Source organism: Salmo trutta, chromosome 34, assembly GCF_901001165.1.
Source record: "Salmo trutta chromosome 34, fSalTru1.1, whole genome shotgun sequence".
In the NCBI taxonomy this organism is placed as follows: Eukaryota; Metazoa; Chordata; class Actinopteri; order Salmoniformes; family Salmonidae; genus Salmo; species Salmo trutta.
The window spans coordinates 41,710,047-41,734,639 of record NC_042990.1 but is presented as its reverse complement, the minus strand read 5'-3'; the positions used below and the strand labels follow the sequence as shown (position 1 = coordinate 41,734,639).

At 45.1% G+C, this 24,593-nt stretch overlaps 1 protein-coding gene across 1 annotated transcript in view; it reads right to left on the bottom strand.

The window, feature by feature from the left end:
* LOC115173255 (CUB and sushi domain-containing protein 2) overlaps positions 1-24,214 on the bottom strand; it is a gene marked incomplete in the record, with an annotated part of 501,741 nt that extends 477,527 nt beyond the window's left edge. The window contains 2 exon segments of the mRNA XM_029731172.1: positions 21,235-21,429; positions 24,154-24,214. Coding sequence (XP_029587032.1) covers positions 21,235-21,429; positions 24,154-24,214 — 256 coding nt within the window.
* Positions 24,215-24,593: the final 379 nt, after the last annotated feature.

Sequence of the window (24,593 nt, the reverse complement as noted above, 5' to 3'; positions counted from 1 at the left end):
AAGAGTCCAGTTGTTGTTGCTTAAATTATTTATAAACACAACTGACTTAATAAACATTTAATAACAGGTGCCGGCGAGTTCTTCAGAACGGTAGGGCTGAAATATTTGTTTATGTCATGTGAAACGGTACTAAACTATTCTAGAATGTTGGCATCATAATTATCATGATGTTTTCATTACCGTGATACCGGGATAACGTGCAACGCTATTGTGAGACATTGTTTTGTTTACAAACATAGCTTATTTTTTGTTGTTACACAAAACTTAGAACAAAGATAACTTAAAAATACAGAAAAGACAATTGAATTACAAACATAAATATTGTGTTTTTATAGAGTGCAGTAAGCATAAGGCTATAGTATTTATATTAATAATAATAGTATTTATATTAATAATAATAGTATTTATATTAATAGTAATAGTATTTATATTAATAATAATAGTATTTGTATTAATAATAATAGTATTTATATTAATAATAATAGTATTTATATTAATAATAATAGTATTTATATTAATAATAATAGTATTTGTATATGTATTTATTATGGATCCCCATTAGTTCCTGCCATAGCAGCAGCTACTCTTCCTGGGGTTTATTATGGATCCCCATTAGTTCCTGCCAAGGCAGCAGCTACTCTTCCTGGGGTTTATTATGGATCACCATTAGTTCCTGCCATAGCAGCAGCTGCTCTTCCTGGGGTTTATTATGGATCCCCATTAGTTCCTGCCAAGGCAGCAGCTACTCTTCCTGGGGTTTATTATGGATCCCCGTTAGTTTGTGTCAAGGCAGCAGCTGCTCTTCCTGGGGTTTATTATGGATCCCCATTAGTTCCTGCCAAGGCAGCAGCTACTCTTCCTGGGGTTTATTATGGATCCCCGTTAGTTTGTGTCAAGGCAGCAGCTGCTCTTCCTGGGGTTTATTATGGATCCCCATTAGTTCCTGCCAAGGCAGCAGCGTCTCTTCCTGGGGTTTATTATGGATCCCCATTAGTTCCTGCCAAGGCAGCAGTTACTCTTCCTGGGGTTTATTATGGATCCCCATTTGTTCCTGCCAAGGCAGCAGCTACTCTTCCTGGGGTTTATTATGGATCCCCATTAGTTCCTGCCAAGGCAGCAGTTACTCTTCCTGGGGTTTATTATGGATCCCCATTTGTTACTGCCAAGGCAGCAGTTACTCTTCCTGGGGTTTATTATGGATCCCCATTAGTTCCTGCCAAGGCAGCAGCTACTCTTCCTGGGGTTTATTATGGATCCCCATTAGTTCCTGCCAAGGCAGCAGCTACTCTTCCTGGGGTTTATTATGGATCACCATTAGTTCCTGCCATAGCAGCAGCTGCTCTTCCTGGGGTTTATTATGGATCCCCATTAGTTCCTGCCAAGGCAGCAGCTACTCTTCCTGGGGTTTATTATGGATCCCCGTTAGTTTGTGTCAAGGCAGCAGCTGCTCTTCCTGGGGTTTATTATGGATCCCCATTAGTTCCTGCCAAGGCAGCAGCTACTCTTCCTGGGGTTTATTATGGATCCCCGTTAGTTTGTGTCAAGGCAGCAGCTGCTCTTCCTGGGGTTTATTATGGATCCCCATTAGTTCCTGCCAAGGCAGCAGCGTCTCTTCCTGGGGTTTATTATGGATCCCCATTAGTTCCTGCCAAGGCAGCAGTTACTCTTCCTGGGGTTTATTATGGATCCCCATTTGTTCCTGCCAAGGCAGCAGCTACTCTTCCTGGGGTTTATTATGGATCCCCATTAGTTCCTGCCAAGGCAGCAGTTACTCTTCCTGGGGTTTATTATGGATCCCCATTTGTTCCTGCCAAGGCAGCAGTTACTCTTCCTGGGGTTTATTATGGATCCCCATTAGTTCCTGCCAAGGCAGCAGCTACTCTTCCTGGGGTTTATTATGGATCCCCATTAGTTCCTGCCAAGGCAGCAGCTACTCTTCCTGGGGTTTATTATGGATCCCCATTTGTTCCTGCCAAGGCAGCAGCTACTCTTCCTGGGGTTTATTATGGATCCCCATTAGTTCCTGTCAAGGCAGCAGCTGCTCTTCCTGGGGTTTATTATGGATCCCCATTAGTTCCTGCCAAGGCAGCAGCTACTCTTCCTGGGGTTTATTATGGATCCCCATTAGTTCCTGCGAAGGCAGCAGCTACTCTTCCTGGGGTTTATTATGGATCCCAATTAGTTCCTGCCAGGGCAGCAGCTACTCTTCCTGGGGTTTATTATGGATCCCCGTTAGTTCCTGTCAAGGCAGCAGCTGCTCTTCCTGGGGTTTATTATGGATCCCCATTAGTTCCTGCCAAGGCAGCAGCTACTCTTCCTGGGGTTTATTATGGATCCCCATTAGTTCCTGCCAAGGCAGAAGTTACTCTTCCTGGGCTTTATTATGGATCCCCATTTGTTCCTGCCAAGGCAGCAGCTACTCAACCTGGGGTTTATTATGGATCCCCATTAGTTCCTGCCAAGGCAGCAGTTACTCTTCCTGGGGTTTATTATGGATCCCCATTTGTTCCTGTCAAGGCAGCAGCTGCTCTTCCTGGGGTTTATTATGGATCCCCATTAGTTCCTGCCAAGGCAGCAGCTACTCTTCCTGGGGTTTATTATGGATCCCCATTAGTTCCTGCGAAGGCAGCAGCTACTCTTCCTGGGGTTTATTATGGATCCCAATTAGTTCCTGCCAGGGCAGCAGCTACTCTTCCTGGGGTTTATTATGGATCCCCGTTAGTTCCTGTCAAGGCAGCAGCTGCTCTTCCTGGGGTTTATTATGGATCCCCATTAGTTCCTGCCAAGGCAGCAGCTACTCTTCCTGGGGTTTATTGTGGATCCCCATTAGTTCCTGCCAAGGCAGAAGTTACTCTTCCTGGGCTTTATTATGGATCCCCATTTGTTCCTGCCAAGGCAGCAGCTACTCAACCTGGGGTTTATTATGGATCCCCATTAGTTCCTGCCAAGGCAGCAGTTACTCTTCCTGGGGTTTATTATGGATCCCCATTTGTTCCTGCCAAGGCAGCAGCTACTCTTCCTGGGGTTTATTATGGATCCCCGTTAGTTCCTGCCAAGGCAGCAGCTACTCTTCCTGGGGTTTATTATGGATCCTCATTAGTTCCTGCCAAGGCAGCAGTTACTCTTCCTGGGGTTTATTATGGATCCCCATTAGTTCCTGCCAAGGCAGCAGCTACTCTTCCTGGGGTTTATTATGGATCCCCATTAGTTCCTGTCAAGGCAGCAGCTGCTCTTCCTGGGGTTTATTATGGATCCCCATTAGTTCCTGCCAGGGCAGCAGCTACTCTTCCTGGGGTTTATTATGGATCCCCATTAGTTCCTGCCAAGGCAGCAGTTACTCTTCCTGGGGTCTATTATGGATCCCCATTTGTTCCTGCCAAGGCAGCAGCTACTCTTCCTGGGGTTTATTATGGATCCCCATTAGTTCCTGCCAAGGCAGCAGCTACTCTTCCTGGGGTTTATTATGGATCCCCATTAGTTCCTGCCAAGGCAGCAGCTACTCTTCCTGGGGTTTATTATGGATCTCCATTAGTTCCTGCCAAGGCAGCAGCTACTCTTCCTGGGATTTATTATGGATCCCCATTAGTTCCTGCCAAGGCAGCAGCTACTCTTCCTGGGGTTTATTATGGATCCCCATTAGTTCCTGTCAAGGCAGCAGCTACTCTTCCTGGGGTTTATTATGGATCCCCATTAGTTCCTGCCAAGGCAGCAGCTACTCTTCCTGGGGTTTATTATGGATCCCCATTAGTTCCTGCCAAGACAGCAGCTACTCTTCCTGGGGTTTATTATGGATCCCCATTAGTTCCTGCCAAGGCAGCAGCTACTCTTCCTGGGGTTTATTATGGATCCCCATTTGTTCCTGCCAAGGCAGCAACTACTATTCCTGGGGTTTATTATGGATCCCCATTAGTTCCTGCCAAGGCAGCAGTTACTCTTCCTGGGGTATTACATGGATCCCCATTTGTTCCTGCCAAGGCAGCAGCTACTCCTCCTGGGGTTTATTATGGATCCCCGTTAGTTCCTGTCAAGGCAGCAGCTACTCTTCCTGGGGTTTATTATGGATCCCCATTAGTCCCTGCCAAGGCAGCAGCTACTCTTCCTGGGGTTTTTTATGGATCCCCACTCTTTCCTGCTAAGGCAGCAGCTACTCTTCCTGGGGTTTATTATGGATCCCCATTAGTTCCTGTCAAGGCAGCAGCTGCTCTTCCTGGGGTTTATTATGGATCCCCATTAGTTCCTGTCAAGGCAGCAGCTGCTCTTCCTGGGGTTTATTATGGATCCCCATTAATTCCTGCCAAGGCAGCAGATACTCTTCCTGGGGTTTATTATGGATCCCCATTAATTCCTGCCAAGGCAGCAGCTACTCTTCCTGGGGTCCAGCAAAATTAAGGCAATTTAAACAATTTTTTAAACATTACAAAACATTCACAGATTTCGCAACAAACTGTGTGCCCTCAGGCCCCTAGTCCACTACCACAGTACTACTCCACTATCTACAGTACTAAATCCATGTGTATGTATAGTGAGTATGTTATCGTATCTCTGTGTGTGTGTGTGTGTGTGTGTGTGTGTGTGTGTGTGTGTGTGTGTGTGTGTGTGTGTGTGTGTGTGTGTGTGTGTGTGTGTGTGTCTGTGTGTGTGTGTGTGTGTGTGTGTGTGTGTGTGTGTCCGTGTGTTTGTGCCAATGTTTGAGGTCATTGTCAATAAAACGTCATATTATGAGCATTCAGTTTGGCTGCTGAGGGGCAAGGAGATCCACTGAAAACCACTGCCAACTGAGTGTTCAAGGGATTGTTAAATAAATGTTAACTATTTGGTTGTAACATCATCGCTGCTTCTTAAAGAGCGGAATCAGAACTACACATTTAATAGCAAATACCTGGAAAGTATGAATGTTTTTTGGGGTTAATTTCCCATCCTTTGTGGGCCTCTGCCTGTCAACCAGCAGAAGGGTGCATTTAGTCAATGTACTGTTAGTTAGTTAGCTGTTCATTGATAATGTTTACTTTGCAAGATACCGGAATAAACTTTGTCTAGTTGGCTAGTAAACAAACTAATGTACCTTTTTTTTTCTCCAACCAACGTAGGCTTACAATTAGCATTAACATTAGCATTAACATTATCCCCTTTTAAACATTGTTTTTAAGTGTTCAGTCGCAATTACTGCTGACCGACATGATAGGCTACATTTTATTTATTTATTTTTATTTCATCTTTATTTAACCAGGTAGGCAAGTTGAGAACAAGTTCTCATTTACAACTGCGACCTGGCCAAGATAAAGCAAAGCAGTTCGACAACATACAACAACAACAGACTTACACATGGAATAAACAATAAACAAGCCAATAACACAATAAACAAATGACACAGTAGAAAAAAAGAAAGTATATATACAGTGTGTGCAAATGGCATGAGGAGGTATGGCAATAAATAGGCCATAGTAGAGAACTAATTACAATTTAGCAGATTAACACTGAGGTGATAGATAAGCAGATGATGATGTGCAAGTAGAGATACTGGTGTGCAAAAGAGCAGAAAAACCAAAACAAATATGGGGATGAGGTAGGTAGTTGGATGGGCTATTTACAGATGGACTATGTACAGCTGCAGCGATCTGTGAGCTGCTCAGACAGCTGATGCTTAAAGTTAGTGAGGGAGATATGAGTCTCCAGCTTTAGAGATTTTTGGAATTCGTTCCAGTCATTGACAGCAGAGAACTGGAAGGAAAGGTGGCCATAGGAGGTGTTGGCTTTGGGGATGACCAGTGAGATATACCTGCTGGAGCGCGTGCTACGGGTAGGTGCTGCTATGGTGACCAGTGAGCTGAGATAAGGTGGGGCTTTACATAGCATAGACTTATAGATGACCTGGGGCCAGTGGGTCTGACGACGAATATGTAGCGAGGGCCAGCCGGCTAGAGCATACAGGTCGTAGTGGTGGGTGGTATAAGGTGATTTGGTAAGAACGAATGGCACTGTGATAGACTGTATCGAGTTTGCTGAGTAGAGTTTTGGAAGCTATTTTGTAGATGACATTGCCGAAGTTGAGGATCGGTAGGATAGTCAGTTTTACGAGGGTAAGTTTGGCGGCGTGAGTGAAGGAGGCTTTGTTGCAAAATAAAAAGCAGATTCTAGATTTAACTTTGGATTGGAGATGTTTAATATGAGTCTGGAAGGAGAGTTTACAGTTTAGCCAGACACCTAGGTATTTATAGTTGTCCACATATTCTAGGTCAGAACCGTCCAGGGTGGTGATGCTAGTCGGGCATGCGGGTGCAGGCAGCGAACGGTTGAAAAGTATGCATTTGGTTTTACTAGCATTTAAGAGCAGTTGGCAGATGGATCATATCGAATTAGCTAGCTAGCTAGCAACAGCTCACGTCAATATGGCTAGTTGACAAGCTAATAACAGCTCACTGTCACGTCCTGACCATAGTAAGTTGTTAATTTCTATGGTAGAGTAGGTCAGGGCGAGACAGGGGGTGTTTGTCTATGTTTTGTATTTCTATGTTCAATTTCTAGTTTTCTATTTCTATGTTGGTTTTGTTTGGTATGACCTCCAATTAGAGGCAGCTGGTTGTCGTTGTCTCTAATTGGAGGTCAGATTTAAGTTGATGTTTATCCCACCTGTTTTTGTGGATTAATTTTTGAGTAGTGTGTTTTCTCTCTGCATCACGGTTTGTTGTTTTGTGTATTAAAGTATTTAGTGTATTGCATTTAGTTTCACGGTAAATAAAATATGTTTAACTACGAACACGCTGCATTTTGGTCCGATCCTTTGAACAGCCGTGACACTCACGTCAATATCGTTAGTTAACAAGCTAACTTCAAGGGATAAATGAGATGGCTTGCCATCTATAGTGATGATTAAAGCAGTCCAACAGACAACTTTACCAGGACGAGGACTTGCTGATGTCAAGCTCTTCCAAAAGCCTCATCTTTTTTTACCTTTAGTTAACAAGGTAAGTCAGTTAAGTACAAATTATTATTTTCAATTACAGCCTAGGAACAGTGGGTTAACTGCCTTGTTCAGGGGGCAGAACGACAGATTTGTACCTTGTCAGCTCAGGGATTTGATCTTGCAACCTTTTGGTTACTAGTCCAACGCTCTAACCACTAGGCTACCTGCCACCCCGTCTTTTACGAAGCAAGCTAAATTACACATTGTTTGCTTAGTTAGGTATCTACATGCTAGCTATCTACATGCCAAATGGATAGGTTACCTTCACGTATCTGAAATGACACGATCAATTGATGTTTACTGATCATAAAGCAGTGACTTGCTGTTCAACTCTGATGATAGAGCTAAATGTGGAATGATCGCGTAGTTCTGAAACATTTACATTTAAGTCATTTAGCAGACGCTCTTATCCAGAGCGACTTACAAATTGGAAACCTATCTTCATGATGATATTATAACTAAACAATTCTAAGATTTATTTAACAATCCTTTGTCAACGGTTTTAGGCTTTTAGGTTTTAGACCCCCCCTCCCCCTCCAGCAGTCAAATAGTTCTGGGAACATAGATAATTCAGTAAGCAGACCGCTATAGTTTCAGTCTTTCTAAGCCATAGGACATCAACAACAGAGCACAATAGAACCAGTGTTAAAAACCCTCCAACACACAGCAAAAGTCTTCAGGGTATAATGACTTAAGGATATAATAATTCAGGGGATGTGCCAAGGGTTGACTGAGGCAAGTCAAAGCAACGGGGGAGTGAGTAGATTGGATTAATTCAGATTTGTGTTAATCATTTTCACATTGGGAACTCTCTCTTCCATCCTTAAGATTATTATAAGGAGACAATTTAACAACAAAAATGGTGTCCTGGTAATTGTGGCCCTGGGCTCTGTCTGTCTCTCCAGAGAGAGTAGAGTAGAGAGATGCTGTTAGCCTTTAAGCTGGTAAAGCTGGTAAAATATACACACACAAACACTAACACAAATGCAGGCATGTGCACACACATACAGACACGCAAGCACACACATACTGTAAACAATGACAAATACACACAAAAGTGTGAATGTCATGACACATTTCTGTCTACAGTGAATTCAGAAAGTATTCATACCCTTTGATTTTTACCACATTGTGTCGATTAAATTGATACAATTTACATTTTGTGTCATTGATCTACACACAATATCCCATAATATCAAAGTAAAAAAAATTAAAAAATACAACAATTCAAGCTGAAATGTCAATAAGTATTGAACCCCTTCGTTTGGGAGTACACATGTGCTTAACATAATACATAAATTCACTCTGGCTCAATAATATGGTCCCTCAATCGAATTGTGAATTTCAAACACAGATTCAACCACAAAGACCAGGGAGGTTTTTTAATACCTCGCAAAGAAGGACACCTATTGGTAGATGTATAAAAAACAAAAAATTGAAAGCAGACACTGAATACCCATTTGAGGTGAAGTTATTAATTAGGAAGTGGATGGTGTATCAATACACCCAGTCACTACAAAGATACAAGCATCCTTCCTAACTCAGTTATAGGACCAGGGCACAAATGACAATATAATAATAATCAATAATTTTGCTCTTTATTTATCCATCTTACATATAAATATAAAACCGTATTTGTTCATTGGAAATTGTGAATAACTCATCGCAGGTAAATGAGAAGGGTGTGCTTGAAAGGAAGTACAGAACTGGGCAAAGTTTTTTTTTAAATGTATCCTTTATTTAACTATGCAAGTCAGTTAATAACAAAATATTATTTACAATGACGGCCTAAAAACAGTGGGTTAACTGCCTTGTTCAGGAGCAGAACAACAGATTTTTACCTTGTCAGATCAGGGGATTCAATCTAGCAACCTTTCGGTTATTGGCCCAACGCTCAATCCACTAGGCTACCTGCTGGTTACTGGCCCAATGCTCTAACCACTAGGCTACCTGCTCTAACCACTAGGCTACCTGCTGGTTACTGGCCTAACGCTCTAACCACTAGGCTACCTGCTGGTTACTGGCCCCAACGCTCTAACCGCTAGGCTACCTGCTGGTTACTGGTCCAACGCTCTAACCACTAGGCTACCTGCTGGTTACTGGCCCCAACGCTCTAACCACTAGGCTACCTGCTCTAACCACTAGGCTACCTGCTGGTTACTGGCCTAACACTCTAACCACTAGGCTACTTGCTGGTTACTGGCCCCAACGCTCTAACCGCTAGGCTACCTGCTGGTTACTGGTCCAACGCTCTAACCACTAGGCTACCTGCTGGTTACTGGCCCCAACGCTCTAACCACTAGGCTACCTGCTCTAACCACTAGGCTACCTGCTGGTTACTGGTCCAACGCTCTAACCACTAGGCTACCTGCTGGTTACTGGCCCCAACGCTCTAACCACTAGGCTACCTGCTGGTTACTGGTCCAACGCTCTAACCACTAGGCTACCTGCTGGTTACTGGCCCCAACGCTCTAACCACTAGGCTACCTGCTCTAACCACTAGGCTACCTGCTGGTTACTGGTCCAACGCTCTAACCACTAGGCTACCTGCTGGTTACTGGCCTAACGCTCTAACCACTAGGCTACCTGCTGGTTACTGGCCCCAACGCTCTAACCGCTAGGCTACCTGCTGGTTACTGGTCCAACGCTCTAACCACTAGGCTACCTGCTGGTTACTGGCCCCAACGCTCTAACCACTAGGCTACCTGCTCTAACCACTAGGCTACCTGCTGGTTACTGGCCTAACGCTCTAACCACTAGGCTACCTGCTGGTTACTGGCCCCAACGCTCTAACCACTAGGCTACCTGCTCTAACCACTAGGCTACCTGCTGGTTACTGGCCTAACGCTCTAACCACTAGGCTACCTGCTGGTTACTGGCCCCAACGCTCTAACCACTAGGCTACCTGCTCTAACCACTAGGCTACCTGCTGGTTACTGGTCCAACGCTCTAACCACTAGGCTACCTGCTGGTTACTGGTCCAACGCTCTACCCACTAGGCTACCTGCTGGTTACTGGTCCAACGCTCTAACCGCTAGGCTACCTGCTGGTTACTGGCCCAATGTTCTAACCACTAGGCTACCTGCTGGTTACTGGTCCAACGCTCTAACCGCTAGGCTACCTGCAGCCCCTAATGTTGGGTTGTATTGGAGAGAGTCTCAGTCTTAAATACTTTTCCACACAGTCTGTGCCTGTATTTAGTTTTCATGCTAGTGAGGGCCGAGAATCCACTCTCACATGCAATTGAAGTCGGAAGTGTACATACACTTAGGTTGGAGTCATTAAAACTCGTTTTTCAACCACTCCACAAATTTCTTGTTAACAAACTATAGTTTTGGCAAGTCGGTTAGGACATCTACTTTGTGCATGACACAAGTCATTTTTCCAACAACTGTTTACAGACAGATTATTTCACTAATATTTCACTGTATCACAATTCCAGTGGGTCAGAAGTTTACATACACTAAGTTGACTGTGCCTTTAAACAGCTTGGTAAATTCCAGAAAATGATGTCATGGCTTTAGAAGCTTCTGATAGGCTAATTGACATCATCTGAGTCAGTTGGAGGTGTACCTGTGGATGTATTTCAAGGCCTACCTTCAAACTCAGTGCCTCTTTGCTTGACATCATGGGGAAATCAAAAGAAATCAGCCAAGATCTCAGAAAAAAAAGGTGTAGACCTCCACAAGTCTGGTTCATCCTTGAGAGTAATTTCCAAATGCATGAAGGTACCACATTCATCTGTACAAACAATAGTACGCAAGTATAAACACCATGGGACCACGCAGCCGTCCAACCGCTCAAGAAGGAGATGCGTTCTGTCTCTTAGAGATGAACGTACTTTGGTGTGAAAAGTGCAAATCAATTCCACAACAACAGCAAAGGACCTTGTGAAGATGGTGGAGGAAAGAGGTACAAAAGTAGCTATATCCACAGTAAAACAAATCCTATATTGACATAACCTGAAAGGCCACTCAGCAAGGAAGAAGCCACTGCTCCAAAACCACCATAAAAAAACAGACTATGGTTTGCAACTGCACATGGGGACAAAGATTGTTAATTTTTGGAGAAATGTCCTCAGGTCTGATAAAACAAAAATAGCACTGTTTTGCCATAATGACCATTGTTATATTTGGAGGAAAAAGGGGGAGGCTTGCAAGCCAAAGAACACCATCCCAACCGTGAAGCACGGGGGTGGCAGCATCATTTTGTGGGCTTGCTTTGCTGCTGGAGAGACTGGTGCACTTCACAAAATAGATGGCAAAATTATGTGTATATACTGAAGCAAAATCTTAAGATGTTCCACCAAACATAATGATGGTCATTATGGCCAAACAGTTCTATTTCAGTCAGGAAGTTAAAGCTTGGTTGCAAATGGGTGTTCGAAATGGACAATGACCCCAAGCATACTTTCTTAGTAGTAGCAAAATGGCTTAAGGACAACAAAGTCAAGGTATTGGAGCGGCCATCACAAAGCCCTGACCTCAATCCTATAGAAAATATGTGGGCAGAACTGAAAAAGCGTGTGTGAGCAAGGAAGCCTGCAAACCTGACTCAGTTACACCAGCTCTGTCAGGAGGAATGGGCCAAAATTCACCCAACTTATTGTGGGAAGCTTGTGGAAGGCTACCCGAAACGTTTGACCGAAGTTAAACATTTTAAAGGCAATGCTACCAAATACTAATTGAGTTTATGTAAACTTCTGACCCACTGGGAATGTGATGAAATAAATCATTCTCTCTACTATTATTCTGACATGTCACATTCTTAAAATAAAGTGGTGATCCTAACTGACCTAAGACAGAGAATTTTTACTAGGATTAAATGTCAGGAATTGTTAAAAACTGAGTTTAAATGTATTTGACTAAGGTGTATGTAAACTTCCAACTTCAACTGTAGGTACGTGGTTGCAAAGAGCATCAGTGTCTTAACAGCGTGATTACCCAAAGCAGGATACTCTGAGCTCAGCCCAATACAGAAATCTGGCAGTGGCTTCTGAGTGAATTCAATTTTCACAGAACCGCTTTTTGCAATTTTGATGAGGCTCTCTTGTTCAGATATCACTAAGTGGACTGGAGGCAGGGCATGAAAGGGATAACGAATCCAGTTGTCTGTTTCAGGAAAGTACCTGCATAATTGCGCACCCAACTCACTCAGGTACTTCGACATACCACATTTGACATTTTCCGTAGGCTAGAGTTCATTTGCACACAAAAATTCATACAATGATGGAAAGACCTGTGTGTTGTCCTTGTTAATGCAGACAGAGAAGAGCTCCAACTTCTTAATCATAGCCTCAACTTTGTCCCGCACATTGAATATAGTTATGGAGAGTCCCTGTAATCCTAGATTCAGATCATTCAGATGAGAAAAAACATCAATCAAATTTCAATCAAATGTATTTATAAATCCCTTCTTACATCAGCTGATGTCTCAAAGTGCTGTACAGAAACCCAGCCTAAAACCCCCAAACAGAAAGCAATGCAGGTGTAGAAGCACAGTGGCTAGGAAAAACTCCCTAGAAAGGCCAAAACCTAGAATGAAACCTAGAGAGGAACCAGGCTATGAGGGGTGGCCAGTCCTCGTCTGGTTTGCCGGGTGGAGATTATAACAGAACATGGCCAAGATGTTCAAATGTTCATAGATGACCAGCAGGGTAAAATAATAATAATCACAATGGATGTTGAGGGTGCAACAGGTCAGCACCTCAGGAGTAAATGTCAGTTGGCTTTTCATAGCCGATCATTCAGAGTATCTCTACCGCTCCTGCTGTTTCTAGAGAGTTGAAAACAGCAGGTCTGGGACAGGTAGCACGCCCGGTGAACAGGTCAGGGTTCCATAGCAGCAGGCAGAACAGTTAATACTGGAGCAGCAGCACGACCAGATGGACTGGGGACAGCAAGGAGTCATCAGGCCAGGTAGTCCCGAGGCATGGTCCTAGGGCTCAGGTCCTCCAACATCACCCAGATAAGCCAGATAAACTACATTTAAATAAAGGTTGAAATAAAAATATAGAATCTGTAGAACCTTCTGAGAGATTGAACGGTGCAAAGTTCCAGTCATTCTGGTTGGTTTAATGCTTCTCCATATGGAGACCGACATCCAAGTCTCCTTTCCTTGGGTGTCATGACAACCAAACCGTCAGGCAGCGCAGGCCACAGAACAATACACACACATACACACACACCAGCCTCTCAAATATGAACAGAGAGGAGAGAGGGAGACAGGAGAAAGGAGAGAGGGGGTAGGAGAGAGAATACACAAATTTGAGACTCTGTACAAACTTAAAACCCCAAACAATGCATGCAGAATCAGGACAAATTTAGCTAATTATCAAAATCCAGAAAAATAGCAAAACCAAATTTAAAAAACAAGTGGTTCTCAAAACTTCCATAACAAAGCCCTCGCCTACAGAGAGATGAACCTGGAGAAAAGTCACTTCTGCCATCTGGTAAAGGACTCTACTCAATTACACAAACAGAATCCCAGGACAGGCACACAATTAGACCACGAATCATGAGAAAACTAAAAGATGAGTACTTGACACCTTGGAAAGAATTAACAAAAAAACAGAGCAAACTGGAACGCTATTTGGCCCTAAACAGAGAGTATACAGTGGCAGAATACCTGACCACTGTGTCTGACCCAAACTTAAGGAAAGCTTTGACTATGTACAGACTCAGTGAGCATAGCCTTGCTATTGAGAAAGGCCGCAGTAGGCAGACCTGGCTCTCAAGAGAAGACAGGCTATGTGCAACACTGCCCACAAAATGAGGTGGAAACTGAACTGCACTTCCTAACCTCCTGCCAAATGTATGACCATATTAGAGACACATATTTCCTCAGATTACACAGACCCATAAATAATTTGAAAACATGTCCAATTTTGAAAAATTGCCATATCTTCTGGGTGAAATACCACAGTTTGCCATCACAGCAGCAAGATGTGTGACCTGTTGCCACAAGAAAAGGGCAACAAGTGAAGAACAAACAAATCAAATCCAATTTCATTTGTCACATACACATGGTCAGCAGATGTTAATGTGAGTGTAGCGAAATGCTTGTGCTTCTAGTTCCGACCATGCAGTAATATCTAACAAGTAATCTAACAATTTCACAACAACTACCTACTACCTAATAAGTAAAGGAATGAATAAGAATATGTACATATAAATATATGGATGAGTGATGGCCGAACGGCATAGGCAAGATGCAGTAGATGGTATAGAGTATAGTATGTACATATGAGATGAGTAATGAGGGTATGTAAACATTATATAAAGTGGCATTGTTTAAAGTGGCTAGTGATGCAGGCAGAGTGAACAGGCAGTGGCTCGTGTGGTTGTTGTCTTTGATGATCTTCTTGGCCTTCTTGTGACATCGGGGGGTGTAGGTGTCCTGGAGGGCAGGTAGTTTGCCCCCAGTGATGCGTTGTGCAGATCTCACTACCCTCTGGAGAGCCTTACGGTTATGGGCAGAGCAGTTGCCGTACCAGCGGTGATACAGCCCGACAGGATGCTCTTGATTGTGCATCTGTAAAAGTTTGTCAGGGTTTTAGGTGACAAGCCACATTTCTTCAGCCTCCTGAGGTTTAAGAGGCGCTGTTGTGCCTTCTTCACCACGTTGTCTGTGTGGATGGACCATTTCAGTTTGTCCATGATGTGTATGCCGAGGAACTTAAAACTTTTCACCTTCTACACTACTATTCCATCAATCTGGATAGGAGGGTGCTCCCTCTGCTGTTTCCTGAAGTCCACGATCATCTCCTTTGTTTTGTTGACATTGAGTGTTTAGGTTATTTTCCTGACACCACACTCCGATGGCCATCACCTCCTCCCTGTAGGCTGTCTCGTCATTGTTGGTAATCAGGCCTCCTACTGTTGTGTCGTCTGCAAACTTGATGATTGAGATGGAGGTGTGCATGGCCACGCAGTCATGGGTGAACAGGGAGTACAGGAGAAGGCTGAGAACGCACCCTTGTGGGGCCCCAGTGTTGAGGATCAGTGGGGTGGAGATGTTGTTTCCTACCCTCACCACCTGGGGGAGTCTCGTCAGAAAGTCCAGGACCCAGTTTCTCAGGGCGGGGTCGAGACCCAGGGTCTCGAGCTTAATGACGAGTTTGGAGGGTATTATGGTGTTAAATGCTGAGCTGTAGTTGATGAACAGCATTCTTACATAGGTATTCCTCTTGTCCAGATGTGTTAGGGCAGTGTGCAGTGTGGTTGCAATTGCGTCGTCTGTGGACCTATTGGGGCGGTAAGCAAATTGGAGTGGGTCTAGGGTGTCGGGTAGGGTGGAGGTGATATGGTCCATGACTAGTCTCTCAAAGCACTTCATGAGGACGGAAGTGAGTGCTACGGGGCGGTAGTCGTTTAGCTCAGTTACATTAGCTTTCTTGGGAACAGGAACAATGGTGGCCCTCTTGAAGCATGTGGGAACAGCAGACTGCGATAAAGAATGATTGAATATGTCCGTAAACACACCAGCCAGCTGGTCTGCGCATGCTCTGAGGACGTGGCTAGGGATGCTGTCTGGACCGGCAGCCTTGCGAGGGTTAACATGTTTAAATGTTTTACTCACGTTGGCTGCAGTGAAGGAGAGCCCACAGGTTTTGGTAGTGGGCCGTGTCGGTGGCACTGTATTGTCCACAAACACCATTTTAAATACAAACTATATTTATTTTTATTTATTTTCCTTTTCGTACTTAAACTATTTACACATTGTTACATCACTATACATTGCCAATCATATAACACTGGAAGTGTCTCTATTATTTAAAAATGTTTTTTTTTATTTATTTATTTTTATTATTTATTTCCCTTATTTATTTTCTGTCTGTTTATTTTCCCATGCCAATTAGGACCTATGATATTAACTGAATTGAGAGAGAGGAGAGAGGAGGTATGGGACAAGAGAGATGAGAGGAGAGAGGATGGAGGAGAGAGGAGAGGAGAGAGGATTTGTATTTGTATTTATTATGGATCCCCATTTGTTCCTGCCAAGGCAGCAGCTACTCTTCCTGGGGTATATTATGGATCCCCATTAGTTCCTGCCAAGGCAGCAGCTACTCTTCCTGGGGTTTATTATGGATCTCCATTAGTTCGTGCCAAGGCAGCAACTACTCTTCCTGGGGTTTATTATGGATCTCCATTAGTTTCTGTGAAGGCAGCAGCTGCTCTTTCAGGGGTCCAAAGACATTAAGATCGGTACATTACACATTAAACAAAATAGTGTATCATCTAACATTATTACACCACTACAATACAACATGTAAAATACCACCAACAGAGCGAATGGAATGGCATCAAACACATGGAAATCATTTGTTTATTGTGTTTGATACCATTCCAACCCTATTCCACTGTTACCATCAGCCCAGGGGTCACCAACCTCATGTGGTGTCTGTGTAGTTCAATCAGATTGCTTTGTACATTCAATACATTTCATACAAGCAGTCATGAAGTCAGTTGACATGCATAACATTAATGTTAACCCCCCCCCATGTACATCCAAGGGCCAGCCATGCTGCCATGTTCTGAACCAGATGTCATTTTCCTAAGTCCCTCTCTGTGGCAACTGACCACAAGAGGGAACAGTTGTCCAGGTGAAACAAAACAAGGGCCTCTAGGACCTGCCTTGTTGATAGTGCTGTTAAGAAAGTAGAAACTAGGGCCTGTAGGACCTGCATTGTTGATAGTGCTGTTAAGAAGGTAGAAACTAGGGCCTGTAGGACCTGCCTTGTTGATAGTGTTGTTAAGAAGGTAGAAACTAGGGCCTGTAGGACCTGTCTTGTTGATAGTGTTGTTAAGAAGGTAGAAACTAGGGCCTGTAGGACCTGCCTTGTTGATAGTGTTGTTAAGAAGGTAGAAACTAGGGCCTGTAGGACCTGTCTTGTTGATAGTGTTGTTAAGAAGGTAGAAACTAGGGCCTGTAGGACCTGCCTTGTTGATAGTGTTGTTAAGAAGGCAGAGCAACGCTTTATTATGAAGAGACGTCTCCCCATACTAGCTACTGTTGTATCAATATGTTTTGACCAGGACAGTTTACAATCCAGGGTTACTCCAAGCAGTTTAGTCATCTCAACCTGCTCAATTTCCACATTATTCAATACAATATTTACTTCAGGTTTAGGGTTTAGTGAATGACTTGCCCCAAATGCAATGCTTTTAGTTTTTTAAATATTTAGGGCTAACTTATTCCTTGTCAACCACTCTGAAACTAACTGCAGCTCTTTGTTGAGTGTTGCAGTCATTTCAGTTGCTTTAGTGGCTGACATGTATAGTTTTAAGTCATCCACATACACACTGGCTTTACACAAATTAGTAAAGATTTTAAAAAGTAAGGGGCCTAGACAGCTGCCCTGGGGAATGCCTGATTCTACCTGGATTATGTTGGAGAGGCTTCCATTAAAGAACACCCTCTGTGTTCTGTTAGACAGGTAACTCTTTATCAACATTATAGCAGGGGGTGTAAAGCCATTATAGCAGGGGGTGTAAATCCATAACACATATGTTTTTCCATCAACAGACTATGATCGATAATATCAAAGTCTAACAAAACAGCCCCCACAATCTTTTTTATCATCAATTTCTCTCAGCCAATCAACAGTAATTTGTGTAAGTGCTGTGCTTGTTGAATGTCCTTCCCTATTAGCATGCTGAAAGACTGTTGTCAATTTGTTTACTGCAAAATAGCATTGTATCTGGTCAAACAACATTTTCCAAAACTTTACTAAGGGTTGGTAACAGGCTGCTATTCTTGGGTAGCGGAATTACTTTTGCTTACCTCCAGGCCTGAGGGCACACAGTTTCTAGTGCTTAAACTGAAGATATGGCAAATAGGAGTGGCAATATCATCCGCTGTTATCCTCAGGATTGAGGAGAGAGGAGAGGAGAGAGGAGAGAGGAGAGAGGAGAGAGGAGAGAGGAGAGAGGAGAGAGGAGAGAGGAGAGAGGAGAGAGGAGGAAAAAGGAGAAAGGATGGAGGAGAGAAGAGAGAAGAGAAAGGAGAGGATGGAGGATAAAGGAAAGAGGAGAGAGGAGAAAGGAGAGGAGAGAGGAGAGAGGAGAGGAGAGAGGATGGAGGAGAGAGGATGGAGGAGAGAGGAGGAGAGAAGAGAAAGGAGAGGATGGAGGATAAAGGAAAGAGGAGAGAGGAGAAAGGAGAGGAGAGATGAGAGAGGAGAGTGGAAAGGAGAGAGGATGGAGGAGAGAAGAGAGAGGAGGAGAGAGGAGATAGGAGAAGAGAGACGAGAGAGGAAAGAGGAGGAGAGAAGAGAGGAAAGCGGAAAGAGGAGGAGAGACGAGAGAGAGGAGAGAACTGACAGATAAAGATAGAGAGCTGCTAAATGAGAGTTGATCTGATCCAACAGAATACACACCCCCACCATCCCAAAAAGTCCCAACTGCCAAGCTATGGCCTAGCTTTGTTGGTGTATGGTGTACGACTGTGCTCTCAAATGTATGCACAGGCTAGGTAATTGGAGGAACATTAACAATACGTTTATGAGAAAGCATTCAGGCGTCTTCGCCAGCTTTTATGTGGCGCTGCCGCAGCGAGAGACCTCAATTAATCGGCGTGGAAATTGCCCGTTTCTAAAACGTGTAATTTCTCAGGAGGAAGTGACATATTTATGATATCCTGGCTGCCCGGACGCTTTGTTTCTGCCGGGCAGAACATGGGCTGGGGGGACAAAGCGGTTAAAGGAGGGAGGGAGGGAGGGACTGATAGAAGCAGTAGGGAGGGTAAAAGGGAGAGGGAAGAAAGATAATGTAGCTGAGAAAGAGAGAGAGAAAGAAGAAAAGTGAGAAGGAACGAGGAATAGAGAGAGGGAAAGAGGAATAGAGAGTTGAACGAGGAATAAAGAGAGGGAACGAGGAATAAAGAGAGGGGGAACGAGGAATAAAGAGAGGGGGAACGAGGAATAAAGAGAGGGGGAACGAGGAATAGAGAGAGGGAAAGAGGAATAGAGAGAGGGAACGAGGAATAGAGAGAGGGGGAACGAGGAATAGAGAGAGGGGGAACGAGGAATAAAGAGAGGGAAAGAGGAATAAAGAGAGGGAAAGAGGAATAGAGAGAGAGAAAGAGGAATAGAGAGAGGGAACGAGGAATAAAGAGAGAGGGAACGAGGAATAGAGAGAGGGAACGAGGAATAGAGAGAGGGAAAGAGGAATAGAGAGAGGGAACGAGGAATAGAGAGAGGGGGAACGAGGAATAAAGAGAGGGAAAGAGGAATAAAGAGAGGGAAAGAGGAATAGAGAGAGAGAAAGAGGAATAGAGAGAGGGAACGAGGAATAAAGAGAGAGGGAACGAGGAATAGAGAGAGGGAACGAGGAATAGAGAGAGAGGGAACGAGGAATAGAGAGAGGGAACGAGGAATAGAGAGAGGGAACGAGGAATAGAGAGAGGGGGAACGAGGAATAAAGAGAGGGAACGAGGAATAAAGAGAGAGGGAACGAGGAATAGAGAGAGGGAACGAGGAATAGAGAGAGGGAACGAGGAATAGAGAGAGGGGGAACGAGGAATAAAGAGAGGGAACGAGGAATAAAGAGAGGGAAAGAGGAATAAAGAGAGGGAACGAGGAATAAAGAGAGGGAAAGAGGAATAAAGAGAGAGGGAACGAGGAATAAAGAGAGGGAAAGAGGAATAAAGAGAGGGAAAGAGGAATAGAGAGAGAGAAAGGATAGTTAATGTAAGAAGTCCAGACGGACACAGAGTTTAGGATGGAGGGATGGAGGGATGGAGGGATGGAGGGATCGAATGACGGAGGGATGGATGCAGGGATGGAGGGATGGAAGGATGTAGGTAAAGAGCGGTCCTGTTGTGTCTCTCTGTGCCCTTATGTGTGATCTCTCTCTAACCCACACACACACACACACACACACAGACACACACACACACACCATGTGTGTCTGCACGTGGGCTTCCTGAATCCCGGCCTGTCACAGAGCTCTGGTCAGCATGCACACTGACACAAACCACAGGTACAGCACAGACAGAGACAGAGATGGTGTGTGTGTGTGTGTGTGTGTGTGTGTGTGTGTGTGTGTGTGTGGTGTGTGTGTGTGTGTGTGTGTGTGTGTGTGTGTGTGTGTGTGTGTGTGTGTGTGTGTGTGTGTGTGTGTGTATCGGTGTGTGTGTGTGTGTCCGTGTGTGTGTGTGTGTCTTTCCGGCCAGATTGTATAACTCATATGTCAACGTGTAATGTCTGACAGAGTTGTAATGTCATATTGCTGCTGACGAGACACACCATGGCAGGTGTCAACGCTCTGGGGGTCCTGGCTACATCAGAGTAAAGGGCAAACGGTTCAGGCAGTTGATCGGGCAGCTATAAAGCCACAGGGGTCCTGACATGGTAAATAAGACATCAATGAAACAACCATACACCCTGACCAGTGGGAGACTGTCACTGTACCACCAAACTATGTTGTGTGTGCACGTGTGTGTATGTGTGTGTGTGTGTGTGTGTGTGTACTGGTGCATGTGTGTGTATGCATCTGCTTCTGTGTGTATTTGTATCGGTGTGTGTGTGTGAATGTGTGTATCAGTGTGTGTGTATCGGTGTGTGTGTGTGTGTATCGTGTGTGTGTATCTGTGTGTGTGTGTGTGTGTATCGGTATGTGTGTGTGTGTGTGTGTGTGTGTGTGTGTATGTGTGTGTGTGTGTGTGTGTGTATCGGTGTGTGTGCGTGTGTGTGTGTGTGTGTGTGTATCGGTGTGTATCGGTGTGTGTGTATCGGTGTGTGTGTGTGTGTGTGTATCGTGTGTGTGTATCGGTGTGTGTGTGTGTGTGTGTGTGTGTATCGGTGTGTGTGTGTGTGTGTGTATCGTGTGGTGTGATGTGGTGTGTGTGTGTGTGTGTATCGGTGTGTGTGTGTGTGTGTATCGGTGTGTGTGTATCGGTGTGTGTGTGTGTGTATCGTGTGTGTGTATCGGTGTGTGTGTGTGTGTGTGTGTGTGTGTGTGTGTGTGTGTGTATCGTGTGTGTGTATCGGTGTGTGTGTGTGTGTGTGTGTATCGTGTCGTGTGGTGTGGTGTGTGTGTGTGTGTGTGTGCATCGGTGTGTGTGTGTGTATCAGTGTGTGTGTATCGGTGTGTGTGTGTGTGTGTGTGTGTGTGTGTATCGTGTGTGTGTGTGTGTGTGTGTGTTTGTGTGTGTGTGTGTGTGTGTGTGTGTGTGTATCGTGTGTGTGTGTGTGTGTGTGTGTGTGTGTGTGTGTGTGTGTGTGTGTGTGTGTGTGTGTGTGTGTGTGTGTGTGTGTGTGGGTATCCTACCTCTACAGTAGGGCAGGGGGAAGTCCCATGCTGCGGTCCCAGCAGACGTGGCCAGACAGGACAGCGTGGTGTGACCCTCTAACACATAGCCAGGGCTGCAGCTGTACCTGATCTTCTCTCCAATGTTAAAGGTCGAGCCCTGCTGAAGACCGTTGACCAGCTGGCCTGGGTTACCACAGGTATAGCTGGGTAGAGCTGGGAGGAGAGAGAGAGAGAGAGAGAGAGAGAGAGAGAGAGAGAGAGGTTACCACACGTGTAACACACACAACAAGGACATAAAAATGGTCAAAGACTCCAGCCACCCTAGTGATAGACTGTTCTCTCTGCGACTGCATGGCAAGCGCTACCGGAGCACCAAGTCTAGGTCCAAAAGGCTTCTAAATAGCTTCTACCCCCCAAGCCATAAGACTCCTGAACAGCTAATCAAATGGCTACCCAGACCCCTCTTTTACGCTGCTGCTACTCTCTGTTATTATCTATGCATAGTCACTTTAATAACTCTACCTACATGTACATAATTACGTCAATTACCTCGACTAACCGGTGCCTCCGCATATTGACACTGTACTGGTACCCCCTGTATATAGCCTCCACATTGACTCTGTACCGGTACCCCCTGTACATAGCCTCCACATTGACTCTGTACCGGCACCCCCTGTATATAGCCTCCACATTGACTCTGTACCGGTACCCCCTGTATATAGCCTCCACATTGACTCTGTACCGGTACCCCCTGTATATAGCCTCTACATTGACTCTGTACCGGTACCCCCTGTATATAGCCTCCACATTGACTCTGTACCGGTACCCCCTGTATATAGCCTCCACATTGACTCTGTACCGGTACCCCCTGAATATAGCCTCCACATTGACTCTGTACCGGTACCCCCTGTATATAGCCTCCACATTGACTCTGTACCGGTACCCCCTGTATATAGCCTCCACATTGACTCTGTACCGGTACCCCCTGTATATAGCCTCCACATTGACTCTGTACCGGTACCCCCTGTATATAGCCTCCACATTGACTCTGTACCGGTACCCCCCTGTATATAGCCTCTACATTGACTCTGTACTGGTACCCCCTGTATATAGCCTCCACATTGACACTCTACCGGTACCCCCTGTATATAGCCTCCACATTGACTCTGTACCGGTACCCCCTGTATATAGCCTCCACATTGACTCTGTACCGGTACCCCCCTGTATATAGCCTCCACATTGACTCTGTACCGGTACCCCCTGTATATAGCCTCCACATTGACTCTGTACCGGTACCCCCCTGTATATAGCCTCCACATTGACTCTGGACCGGTACCCCCTGTATATAGCCTCCACATTGACTCTGTACCGGTACCCCCTGAATATAGCCTCCACATTGACTCTGTACCGGTACCCCCCTGTATATAGCCTCCACATTGACTCTGTACCGTAACACCCTGTATATAGCCTCCACATTGACTCTGTACCGTAACACCCTGTATATAGCCTCCACATTGACTCTGTACCGTAACACCCTGTATATAGCCTCCACATTGACTCTGTACCGTAACACCCTGTATATAGCCTCCACATTGACTCTGTACCGGTACCCCCTGTATATAGCCTCCACATTGACTCTGTACCGGTACCCCCTGTATATAGCCTCCACATTGACTCTGTACCGTAACACCCTGTATATAGCCTCCACATTGACTCTGTACCGGTACCCCCCTGTATATAGCCTCCACATTGACTCTGTACCGGTACCCCCCCTGTATATAGCCTCCACATTGACTCTGTACCGTAACACCCTGTATATAGCCTCCACATTGACTCTGTACCGGTACCCCCTGTATATAGCCTCCACATTGACTCTGTACCGGTACCCCCCTGTATATAGACTCGCTATTGTTATTTTAATGTTCCTATTTAAATATTTGTTACTTTTATTTTCAATTTTTTACTAATCACTTATTTATTTATTTTGTATTCTTAACTTCTTAAAGCATTGTTGGTCAAAGGTTTGTCAGTAAGCATTTCACTGTAAGGTCTGCACCTGTTATATTCGGCGCATGTGTCAAATAAAATTGTGATTTGATTTAGAGCTGGGAGGAGAGAGAGAGAGAGAGAGCGAGAGGTAAAGAGTGAGAGACAGAGAAAGAGAGAGATAGAGGGAGGGTGAGAGAGAGAGAGAGAGAGAGAGAGAGAGACAAAGAGAGGGAACATGTGAAATAGTAAAATACAAACAAGGACTTTTTCAGGATACTACCCTCTACATCATAACCTTCAAACCAAATCAAAATTCTAGACCTTAAACCTTGATTTTGTACAAAATTACCCGAGTGGATTCTTACTACCAATGATTACCTAGAAAACACTTCTAACAAACCAAAACGAACAGAAGAAAAACAGAGGAAACCTGGAAATAACATCCAACACAACACTGAGTGAGTAATGTTTAGTCAGAACGTATTTCTGAAGCCAGAAAGTAAAAGACAATAATCTCTAGGTATTTGTGTTATATAAAGCTTAATAAACAGGGCTACTAAGCTACCCTGCTGCTAGGACTGAACAGACCTGGCTGCATCTTCAATTAGCACTGAAGTGTGGAGTGAGATGTATGAAAACTCTTGAACCCAACAATGGCAGCAGAGTTTCCCAGCCTCCCCCACCCACATGCAGAGGCCTGTGAGGCTCCCCTGTACCATGATACATCCCAGCCTCCCCCACCCACATGCAGAGGCCTGTGAGGCTCCCCTGTACCATGATACATCCCAGCCTCCTCCACCCACATGCAGAGGCCTGTGAGGCTCCCCTGTACCATGATACATCCCAGCCTCCCCCACCCACATGCAGAGGTCTGTGAGGCTCCCCTGTACCATGGTACATCCCAGACTCCTCCACCCACATGCAGAGGCCTGTGAGGCTCCCCTGTACCGTGATACATCCCAGACTCCTCCACCCACATGCAGAGGCCTGTGAGGCCCCCCTGTACCATGGTACATCCCAGACTCCTCCACCCAAATGCAGAGGCCTGTGAGGCTCCCCTGTACCATGGTACATCCCAGACTCCTCCACCCAAATGCAGAGGCCTGTGAGGCTCCCCTGTACCATGGTACATCCCAGCCTCCCCCACCCACATGCAGAGGCCTGTGAGGCTCCCCTGTACCGTGATACATCCCAGCCTCCTCCACCCAAATGCAGAGGTCTGTGAGGCTCCCCTGTACCGTGATACATCCCAGACTCCTCCACCCACATGCAGAGGCCTGTGAGGCCCCCCTGTACCATGGTACATCCCAGACTCCTCCACCCAAATGCAGAGGCCTGTGAGGCTCCCCTGTACCGTGATACATCCCAGACTCCCCCACCCACATGCA